The sequence below is a fragment of the Equus caballus genome, chromosome 25, assembly GCF_041296265.1.
Source record: "Equus caballus isolate H_3958 breed thoroughbred chromosome 25, TB-T2T, whole genome shotgun sequence".
Taxonomy (NCBI): Eukaryota; Metazoa; Chordata; class Mammalia; order Perissodactyla; family Equidae; genus Equus; species Equus caballus.
The window spans coordinates 24,486,250-24,498,257 of NC_091708.1; the positions used below are offsets into that span (position 1 = coordinate 24,486,250).

Consider the following 12,008-nt stretch of genomic DNA (forward strand, 5'->3'; position numbering starts at 1 on the left):
AGAATTTATCATATAGATAACTATCCATCATATAGAATAGTATCAATGATCTAACATAGATGTAATTGGAGTCCCAGAAAGAGAGGAAGGAGAGAATGGCACAGAAACAAAATTTTTGAGGAAATAATGGCCAAAAATATCCCAAATTTGGTGAAGCACAGAAATTTAGAAATTCAAAAATCTAAGCACACCTCATACAGGATAAATATAAAGAAAAGCACACCTTGGAACATCATAGTCAAAGTGGCTAAATCTAAAAACAGGAAAATCATGGAAGCAGCCAGAGAAAAATGACACATCCAGGGAAACAATTTGAATGATCATACTCATCACACTGAAAATCTTGGAGACCAGAAACAGTGGAAATCTTTATAGTGTTGAAATAAGTATTCAGAAAACATTTGCTTCAATTGATGGTAAGAATTTTGTATTTGAAGATTGTTCTGGAATCAAAAGTGGCATAATAGAATTAGACATTTAAGTGCTAATACCCAAAATTAGTTTTAAAATACTCTCTTCAGGAATACCCAAACAAAAACTAGGTGTCCTTGAGCTATTAGCTGCTTTCTCACTGTCCTTTATACTTTTTAAAGACAATCAATAGTCTTTAAATGTAAAAGAAATGTCATTTCTTAAGGTAAAGAAAAACATAAAACTTTCAATAAGCATCGTGGGAAAGGCTATTTCCAATTTTTGTGGCATTATGATTTACCACTTCTCAAAAACCAATTGTTATTCCAAACAATTAATTGGCAACCTGCTTGAAAGGAAAAAGGAAGAAAAGCACAGCAGAGGGAACAGCTTAGGCTTGTCGGCTGCTCCTAGAGAAAAAGGAACTCTCCCCTTCAAGCCTACCTTCCACAACCTAAATTTGTTTGGCAGTTTCCAGTATAGGATGTGCCTGTACCCCTGACAATTTATGTCCATATGCATGTATATCTTGATCAAAAGCAGAAATGCCTGTTGTTTCTATGTGTTCACCTGGGATTACTTTTACAGGTCAAGTCTTTCAATGATTACTTCTCTCCAAGTATCTGACAGCAGTTGTTCAGGTGACTTGCCTTCGTTTCTGCTTTGCCTCGAACTCCCAGACACTACAGCCAACAATTTCTGCTTCTTGGAGGTGGCTCAGGATATGGCAGGCAGTAGGGCCTATTTTGGTTTTTAAAGTATAACTAGTCAATGCCTTGACAGACAAACTATTTTCCTAGAGAACCAGTAAAAATTAATGCACTACTTCAAAAGAACTGGTCATGCAGCTTTTATTTACCACTTAAGATCTTCCTGGGCATGAGTAGGATTTTCCTTTCAAATAAGACTATCACATGCTTAGCTAGCTGAGTACATATTGCAGAGAATTCTATCGAGACTTTGCATATAAAATACAAAAATCTGTTACATATACATCGATTTAACAAGTTTGTACATTACAGTGAGCGCCAATGTCGAAATGGGGCCCTATCCTTAACAAGCAGCACGACCGTATTGTGGTAGCAGCAGGTAGGAACGCCCTCCAAAGGGCAGGCAGTGTTCACACAGTGCAGTTGCTGCACTAGAGCACACACCAACAAGGTCACATCTTTTTTTCTTTTTCTTGTTAGTGAAGACAGAAGGAAAAGATAGAAGGGGAAAGCAATGGAGACTCGGTGGCAATCAGTTTTATTATGCAGGTAAACTGAATTATAGGCAGACACACCGGCAACGGCAAACTGGACATAAACATTAATTAAAGAAAGTGCTGGTCTTTATCACCAATTTTATTCTACTTTCATTGTTTTGACATTCAATTGCCAAACCTCGGGGACCTCCTTGTCACGTATCAATAAATTTGTGACGATCTAGTGCACTAATTCCAGGAATAAGGAATTTGGTAATTAGACTCTAATCAGTTGCTTGTATGACAAGTAACACTGAATATTCGTAGGGAAAAAATAATAAAAAATCTGTTCCAGATAGCTTTGGAAAATGAAGGCCGAAGATATAAACATGCACAGGTTTTTTTTGCCATTTGTTCACCAGTATCAACATTCCACAATTACAAACTCTGTTACTAACCCTTTTAAATAACTATGTACACACCAAACACAAACTGCACTGGGAGACCATGAGTTAGCATCGCTGGTTGTGCAAACGACTTGGCTGGTCAAGATGAAGGCATTACATGTTTAAATTAGAAATGTGCTTAGAAAGCTAAAATAAATTAAGTCAATAGCACTAAGGTTCAAGTATCTTAGCACCACTCTCAGCACCATGGGAAATTCCTAATATTAAATAACAAAAAGTTTAAAAAGCATAAAATTTGATGAGGTTTTAACACTTGATATGGGCCAAGAGCACAATTCCTGTCCATGACTCTTACTTTCTGAAAACACCTGACCGACACGCATTCTTGCCTGGGAAGAGTACCCCTGGCCCAGTAAAGGAAAGTTAGAAGACACTCAGTGGAGGGGGAAATATCGAACCGGAAAACACCAAGTCCTCTGAGGCCATGAGCTTTCTGAAAAACATCCAGAGTTGATCTTTCCCCAAGCAAAAGCCATTCTCAAGTGGAAGACCATGATAGGTTCCTTAAAATTCATGATGCTCCTAAAACTCACAATTATGTTATCATCAGCTAAGAAGATGTTTTGGAATAAACACTTACATTTTCATTTGTAAACCCCTTTTCCAACCAGAAGCAACCCCAGAAAATAGCATATGCAGCCCAGTTTACTACCTGTGGCAGTGCTTTTCAAACTATGAACAGCAATCCATTATGAGTCGGGAAATTAATTTAGTGGGTCTGAAGAACATTTAAAATGGTGCAGGGGGTGGGGATTAAAGTATATCACACATAGTAAGAGTATGTTGTTATTTCACAAAACAGATTTCAATTAAAGATTTAATGTTCATTCTCTCTCTCTGAGACACACACACACACACACACACACACACTCTCTCTCTCTCTGTTCTGGGTCACAATTTAGAAACTTATTTTTACTATGAGTCACAGTCCAGAAAATTTGAAATACATTGGTCAACAGAGACCACCAAAAATAATACACGTGGAGTTTCCACTCGGTGTTAACGTCAGTAAGGAGTCAGTATTGAGTGTAAACCAGTGTCATGCTTGGAAGGTAAGTTGGAGAGCTCTCAGTTTACCATCAACACTTACGGTTAACTTGTTTTTCTCTTTACCCTTAGGCAGGGGCATGAGCAGTATGAGGAAAGGAAGAAACCCTAGCTGCAATTAGTTACTTTCAGTGGTATCATGTTATTCCCCAATGGCTAATTAAAATGCTTTCCTTTCTATCCTATACTCATACTGTTGGCATAAAAGTGGGTGGAAAATTCTAAGTTGTCTTCATAGTTTTGAGATTGTAAAGGATCTAAACCAAAGCAGTTGCAATTTTGTTGTTGGTTTGGGTTTTGCAAAATATGCAACCACAAACAGATACAGAATGAGCAATCTTGTCCCAATCTACCTTCGTGTGCCTGTCAAAGGAGGAATTAGCACACGGAGACCGAATTCTCCCTCTCAACCTGTAAAGATGCTAAACAATCATTTTCTAAAACTCAGTCATCTAAACAAAACTAATCATCCAAACAAATGACATGACAATATTTAGCTTCTCAATTTCAGGAACCCAGTGGTGCTTAGACTACGGGTCAGTTCAGTTCTGGTTCAAGGGCTGTTGTATGCGCCTCGTCTTGGGAGTTTCCCGGGCAGGCCAGGGTTAGCATCGATCAGCAGCAGGTTGTAAAACCAAGTATACTGGGCAGGTCATTCAGACACCTGGGTTCCGGCCTTGGCACAGGCCTCAAAAAGGAAGTTATGTCATCTCACAGCCTACTTCTTCGGGTGGAAAGCCAGGGGGTTAAACGAAGTGATTTATCAAGTCCCTTCCTGAAATAACTTTATTTAATTTGGATACAGTTCTAAGATTTTTATCCAGTTTGCTCTGCAACTTTTGTCTATTTCTTTAATAACAGCTTTAATTCTTTTAATGACTATTTCCGTCAGTTTCACCTATAACCTCCTGTCAAACATCCAACATTCCATTAAGCTCATTCAGCCCACATACTTTAAAAACATCAAGTAAAATAATGCCAATAAGGAACAAAATTTAAGGCATTTTTTTTTTTTTATTTCAGCCAAGGAATGATGCATGCTACAGATTTATCTTTACTTTTCCCCACTTGGTTTTTCAAAGAATACTACCATTTCAACCCCCAATGAACATGGCACTTGTTTGTTTCTTCCCCTTCTAATTTATTCCAGATTTTCAAGTGTTTTCTTCAGTAATGACGCTTTCTCCTGCAGCTCAGGTCTGCTGTCTGTCTCCATAGTTGCTAAAGACTCAATCAGGAGCACTCTGCATTCAGATGTCAAACTTTCCCACTGTTTAGATTCTGAATGCAAAAAGAATGAAGAAGAAAAAAGAATCCGTATAGAACAAGCAAGCAAAAAGACGGTAACTGTTCTTTCCATTTTCCCTCCATGTATGCTATCCCCAAAATAAATGCAAAGCAACCCTTTGATAACAGTTCAGTATATAATTATCATAGGCTCAATAGTTGTCTCAGAGCCTAATTACTGACAACCTGAGAGCATATGAGGGAGTTTTGTCTCCTGCCCCCAATATTGGTGGGACAAAGAGAATCTAGGGGTGCTGAAGTAAAGGAGGATATAGGAAGTTTCAAGTCAAGGAACACAGTAACAAAAAAGCCATTTCGACAACAGAAAAGCCTCTTTATGAGATATGCTCAGTAAAAAAATCTTGTATATTTCATAACTGCAAAGTCATTTTCAACAGACGACACTTTATTACTCCTTTCTTTAAGGGAAGCATCAGAGAACGATATGCATACTGAAAATTTTATAAATTCAAAGTATATCAGATCTTAAATCTTGTTTATGAGGTTCTGACACTTTCTAGTGATGTGTTTTCAAGCAAGTTATTTCACTATTTAACCTCATTTTCCTCATCTATTTATACATTTATACATATCTGGCAACCCGTAAGAATTCAGTGATACACTAAGTGCCTAGCTATTTTATTTTAACAAGGAAAAAAGGGATTATGAGATGTGTAGTGTTACTCAGCCTAAAAGGCCTATTTTATGGAGCCCTAAGAGAGGTGCTTTAATTGTTAAGCAAAGGTAGACAGAGAAGTAGAAATAAAATACACAAGGCTCTAGAGAAAACTGTTCCATCTTCCCCATTCTTAATCCATGGAGTTAAAATAATTAAAAAGAAGAGTAAGAAGAAAATTTAAAAAGAGGCCTTCTTTGGAAATCTAGTAACAGATACACCACTGGAAAAAATGCTAGCAGTTTTCTTTTATCATTGATATAACAGATTATTAGAAGAAATCTGCTTCCCAGAAAGAAGGTTTTAAAAAAGGTAAACAAGAAAAAAAAAAGGATTAAGAAAATTACTATCAAATTTGATGACTCAGGTAGACAATTGTTAACATGTTTTCCCAACTCCACTTTCCAGCATGTCATTCTGTTTATTACACATATACGGTGAGCTCTACTATGCCACTGTCAACCATATGCTGCAATTAACCAAGATTAAATCAGGATTCATGAGGGAAACAAAAACTTTATTATTTTGAGATACCCTAATATATCAAAAGTGTATAAAATAAGAGTACCAATTTAAACATTTAATAAAATTTAAAGGCTTTAGCTTTGTATAGTCCACTTGCATGTATATATATATTAACTTGTGCAGTCATGCGCCAGATAATGTTTCAGTCAACAACAGACTCCATAAATGACGGTGGTCCCATAAGATTACTACCATACAGCCTACGTGTGTGGTAGCTACACCATCTACGTTTGTGTGAGTACACTATGATGTTCTCACAACGTTGAAATCACCGGATGCGTTTTTCAGAATGCATCCCTGTCGTTAAGCAACGCATGACTATTTAAGAGTGTATGCTTATTAGAAACAAAAATAGAAAATAAAAGAATTCCTAAAAAATATGCCATAAAGTATCCTGGCTTTCTGGTCCTCCTGTCAGAACTATCAAGAACTCACCTTCAAGTTTTTTAAGCAGTAATTCTATCACAGATAAAGCTTCTGTTCTCACGGATGAGTAGGTCTTATTTTCTAAGAAGAAAATCATATAGTTCACATTATTTGTTTTATATGCCTTACAAACAGAACCGCCCAGATTAAGTTAGTGGTACTGAAAGAAAGATGTTCAGAAGTTATAAATTCAGGAAAAGATACACCTGTTCTTCAGTAAGCTTCCCTTTACTTATTATCAACAAATACTTGAAATGTACTACATGTCCATATTCTTTAAACAAAAAAAAAAAAAACGGTCAACCAAATACACCAATCACCACAACAAATGGCAATATTTAAAGGACCCATTTTAGAAGTGGGAACTCAAAAGACACTACCTCAAACACACAGTCATCTTCACATGATACCTAAGAATGACCTATGCATGACCTCCTCATTTTCCCAAAGATGATGACACAACCCAGGGTTAAGGCCAACTCAAGGACACCTGGCTGGGACCCTGCAAAGACTAGTCTCTTAGCTGCCAGTTCGTCATCCGAAAACATGCTACCTCCAAGAACTGCAACTAAAATATGCTCCACTGGTATCTACTCTAGACACAGCATCTAGTTCACAGTGAAGCTGTTTACTGGAAAAATTACCACACAACCAAACCCAAGGCAAGGAAGGTGCAAGATGAGCTTATAACATCCTGTTATGCTAAGTGCAGAAGTACTCAAAAGAATGATGTGACCTGTCAACAGGACACAGGAGTCAGACTAAGGGGACTTCCGCAGGCCAAATCTAGGACACTTTGAACAACAAATTAATTAAGCAAAATAATTATAAACCAATTGGGGAAAAGGGAATCCATGAATCAATATCGATAATAGATAAATAAAAAGAGAGGGAGATGGAGGGATCTTGCTCACGAGAGGATGCCAGCTGTCAAATGGTTACGGTGGAGGAAGCACTAGAGGTGGAAAACCATCTCAGTGAGAACTGGTCCAGGGACAAACCATGAACGCACGCTAAGTCTAAAGAAGACATTCTGAAGAAAAGCTGTATATCTGCATGGTCTTAAAGTGTCTTCTCCCAGGCTGCTAATCAGACACAGTTTTGAAGAAGAGTAGGTTATCTGAATGGTCTTAAAGTGTGTTCCCACAGGCTGCTTATTAGAAATAAGGGGTAAAAATTAGTAACTATAGGGGACAGCCCAGTGGTGTAGTGGCTAAGTTCACGTGCTCTGCTTCAGTGGCCCGGGGTTCACAGGTTCGGATCCTGGGCATGGACGTAGCACTGCTGGTCAAGCCACGCTGTGGCAGCATCCCACATAAAGCAGAGGAAGATTGGCACAGATGTTAGCTCAGGGCCAATCTTCCTCATACACAAAAAAGAAAAAATAGTAATTATACAGTAGAGCAAAGTGAGGAGTACCTTGATCAGGTAATCAATATTAACATCGCCAGTGAGGGCAGACGGACACTGTCTGCCTGTTGATGTGAGAGGACATAACGTCACTTACAGAGTATCCCAAGTGGGAATGGATAACCTGGATCTTATCATGAGGAAACATCAGACAAACACCAAATGAGAAACATTCTAGTTAAAAAAAAAAAAAACGGGGGGTGAGGGGGCTTTTCTTCAAAATTGTCAATGTCATATAAGACAAAGAAAGGCTGAGGAAGCGTTCCAGATTAAAGACTAAAAAGATATGACAACTAAATTCAATAAATGATCCTGGACTGGATTCTTTATAGAATTTTTTTTCCTTCCCTCCATTAAAGAACATTACTGAGTCCACTGAAAACCTAGAATATGAATGCTAAAAATTTGATTAAAAAATATTGATCAGTTTTCTACCTAAAGTTGGTAACTGTACTGTGGTTATGCAAAAGAATGCACACTGAAGAATTTAGGAGTAAAGGGGCATGATATAGGCAACATGCTTTCAAATGGTCAGGAAAAAATATGTACATATAGGTGCAAATGATAAAGTAAATGGAGCGAAATGTTAACAGGTGACTTTGGGCAAAGGAGACACAGGAGTGTCCCCTTATCTGTGGTTTCGGTTTCCGTGGTTTCAGTGACCCAAGGTCAACCATGGTCTGGAAATATTTTTTTTACTGGAAAATTCCAGAAGTAAACGATACACAAGTTTTAAATTTCACACGGTTCTGAGTGGAGTGATGAAATCTCTCACCATCCTGCTCTGTCTCACCAGGGACGTGAATCATCCCTTTGTCCAGCGACCCGAGCTGCATATGCTGCCTCCAGTTAGTCGCTTGGTAGCCGTGTGGGTTATCAGATGGACCATCACCGCACTGCAGTGCTTGTGGTTAAGTAACCCTTATTTTACTTCATAATGGCCCCAAAGTGCAAGAGTAATGAGGCTGACAATTCGAACACGCCAAAGAGAAGCCATAAAAAGCTTCCTTTAAGACAAAAGGTGAAAGTTCTAGACTTAATAAGAAAAAAAATCGTGTGCTGAGGTCGCTGAGATCTACGGTAACTTTTATTACCATATGTTGTTATAATGCTTCTATTTTATTATTAGTTATTGTTGTTAATCTCTTACTGTGCCTAATTTATGAATTAAACTTTATCATAGGTATGTATGTATAGGGAAAAACATGGTATATATAGTGTTCAGTATTAGCCACGGTTTCAGGGACCCACTGGGGGTCTTGAAGCATAACCCCCACAAACAAGGGGGGACTACTGTACAGGTATTATATGCACAGTAACATTACTGCAAGTTTTTGTAAGTTTGAAATTATTTCCAAAGAAAAGCTTAAAAAATTACTTATCACAAAGATGTTTCTCATCTAGGTGTTCAAATCCTAAATTACACAGTCTGGATTAACATATTCCCGTTTGGGGTACACACTGAGTATATTAAACAGGATGGTTCAGTAGTTGTTCCATACATTTAGTTCCAGCACAAGATAGGGAATACGTGAGGCTCTGCTCCTTGAGCTTTCAAATTAGGACTCCTGATCAACGTCAGTTTACCCCACTCACCTAAAGAATATGTGATTGATTTACAAGTTTCAAGGAGAATTTCAGCCAAAGCCTCAGCATCCGCATGTTCCTCTTCCAAAAGCATTAATCTGTACAAATCAGAAAGCAAGATACAAATGCTGGTTATTAAGAAACATTCTAAGGGGGCCAACCCCATGGCCTAATGGTTAAGTTTGCCACACTCCATTTCGGCAGCCCAGGTTCAGTTCCCAGGTGCAGACCTACACCACTCATTGGCAGCCATGATGTGGTGGCGACCCACATACAAAACAGAGGAAGATGGGCACAGATGTTATCAACAGTATTCCTCAAGAAAAATGAGCAAGATTGCCAACAGATGTTAGCTCAGGGCAAATCTTCCTCAGCAAAAAAGAAAAAGAAATAGAAAAGAAAGAAACATTCCAAAACCTTTCTGGCACAAACAATTTCTATCAGCATGTACCACTTTATTTATTTATTTATAGGAAGATTAGCCGTGAGCTAACTGCTTCCAATCCTCCTCTTTTTGCTAAGGAAGACTGGCCGTGAGCTAACATCCATGCCCATCTTCCTCCACTCTATATGTGGGACGCCTACCATAGCATGGCTTGCCAAGCAGTGCCATGTCTGCACCCAGGATCCAAAGGCTGCCGAAGCAGAACATGCGAACTTAACCACTGCGCCACCCGGTGGACCCAGCATGTATCACTTTAGCTTTTAGTTTTAAAATTTAAAAGAATTCCATTGATTATATATAAAATGCTAAGGGGAGGGGAGCAAAATAAATGACTGAACATGAAGCAAATTACCCCTGAAAAAAGGCATTCATTGACTGTAGGACTCCTAGCTGCACTTTCCACGTGCTGAGTTTTAGCCGTTCACACATCAATTTGCACAGCTCTTGACGATAACAACCTGGAAAAAAAGAGAGAATGGGGCAGAGTGGGAAAGAGAGCGTGAAGGAGCAAAAGATAGAGGCAGTGATGGACAGAAGGACAGAGAAAGACAGGAACAGAGAGGATAGAGGGACAGTGAAAGAGAGGGTGGGAGGGAGAGAGGAAAAAATAAAACAACAAATGCCTTTAATTAAAGCCATGAAATTTCAAAAAAACTTCAGTGTGACATTGCGCCCAATTCTCAAACCAATTTTCCTGATCAGAACACCTCCCCCACAAAGGGCCTATCTAACTGTTCATAAACGTTTATTTTCAAGGCAATATCCTTTTCCAAGGAACTGACACAGAATCTTAACCACATTCCCTTTTCCCCATAAAACACCCTGAATGGCAGCCAAGGAAAGCAGAACTCGGGAGGTGGGAGCTCCTCTCCGGAGCCTCACAAGCTTCTGCATGTCACAGGCTCACCAAGAGTCAACAGTGCTTTATCCCAGGCCTGTTCCGCCAACGGTGCTTGTTGATATAATTATATAATTAATATTATGCTAACATTATACTCCTGATGAAACAAGTATAAAACTCAACGGTTATTTTTTTAAACGTTGCACAATTTAGCGTGGTTCACAAATGTAAAAATGGACGGGGGTAAAAATCTAGAATTCTGCACCTGAATTGCTTCCTGAGAGATTGTAATTCCTTTCTCCACTATAAAGAAACAAAAACCAGAAATTGTAGATGATACATTGTAAGTAAGATGTATATGAGAAGCCAATGTGGGACAGTTAAATTGTCAAAGGCCGTCCCCTCAGGAACGGGCAAATCAGTGTACATTTCTATGCCTTATGCTAAAACAAACTGCTAAATAAACTGGTTTGTGTATGTATCATCTTTTTTATATAATTCCCTCCTTTAACTTTCTCTACCTATCAAGCAAAAGTTAGTAGCCCTAATGGTGTCCAGCAAGTGGACTTCCACTGCAGTCCATAACATAACACCAAGAAATAAGACCACTTACAAATCTGTGTCTTTTGGAAAATGCTTCCTATACACAGCAAATATACTTTTTCAAGTTCACACAAAGGATGGCAAGGCTCACAGACTTAAATCTGATTTCAGACATACCCAATCACAAATAATCAACAACACTTTTTAGAACATTCAAGAATATTACAATGTTCAGTGGGATGCCCTGCAGAAACCAACACAAGCAGACAAGAGCAGCATCGTCCCAAGTTGAAGACTCTGTCAAAGGGTCCTAACTAATACAATCTAATCCAACAATAAAGGTTTGCTGTTCGTTTATTTACTTAATCCTTTGAAATACATGCCCAATTCTAAAAATCTCTCAAAAAGTTACCAGTTTCTCAGTGAAAAAGAGATTTCACTTGCTTACTGAAGATTTGATAACAAGGCCATTAATTCAAGATGGAGACCCCACTAATAAATTCTGTGGATTCCTCAAAATAGAGCATCATAAAGAAAACTAACAATTCTTTTCATAAGCAGACTACCTACATAAAATGTATCATGGCTGCTCTGAGCTGAATGGTGTCCCCGGATTCATATGCTGAAGTCCTAACCCCGAGAACCTCAAATGTGACTGTGCTGAGAGATCAAGTTTTGTTTTTTGTTTTCTTTTTTAAGATTTTATTTTTTTCCTTTTTCTCCCAAAGCCACACCCCCCCCCCCCCCCCCCCGGTATATAGTTGTATATTCTAGTTGTGGGTCCTTCTAGTTGTGGCATGTGGGATGCTGCCTCAGCATGGCCTGATGAGCAATGCCACGTCCGCGTCCAGGACTCAAACCAGCGAAACCCTGGGCCACCGAAGCGGAGCACACAAACTTAACCACTCGGCCACGGGGCCAGCCCCGAGACCAAGTTTTTAAAGAGGTCATTAGGGTGGGCCCTAATCCAATATGACTGCTGTCCTTATAAAAAGGGATTAGGACAAGGATGGCCATTTACAAGCCAAGGAGAGAGGTCTCAGAAGAAACCAACACTGCTGACACCTTGATGTCAGACTTCTAGCCTCCAGAATTGTAAGAAAATAAATTTCTGTGGTGTAAGCCCCCCAGTCTGTGGCCCTTCATTATAGCAGTCC

The 12,008-nt window shown here is 38.9% G+C and overlaps 1 protein-coding gene across 18 annotated transcripts in view; it reads right to left on the reverse strand.

Moving 5' to 3' along the window:
• Window positions 1-4,105: 4,105 nt before the first annotated feature.
• The window catches only part of ECPAS (Ecm29 proteasome adaptor and scaffold), a 95,440-nt gene continuing 87,537 nt past the window's right edge, over window positions 4,106-12,008 (reverse strand). For all 18 annotated transcript variants that reach the window (XM_023628640.2, XM_070251315.1, XM_070251317.1 and 15 more), the window contains 4 exons: window positions 9,820-9,925; window positions 9,032-9,120; window positions 6,035-6,106; window positions 4,106-4,392 (listed from right to left, as the gene is read on the reverse strand). In XM_023628640.2, coding sequence (XP_023484408.1) covers window positions 4,253-4,392; window positions 6,035-6,106; window positions 9,032-9,120; window positions 9,820-9,925 — 407 coding nt within the window. In that variant the 3' untranslated portion in view covers window positions 4,106-4,252. The remainder of the gene's footprint in view (window positions 4,393-6,034; window positions 6,107-9,031; window positions 9,121-9,819; window positions 9,926-12,008) is intronic.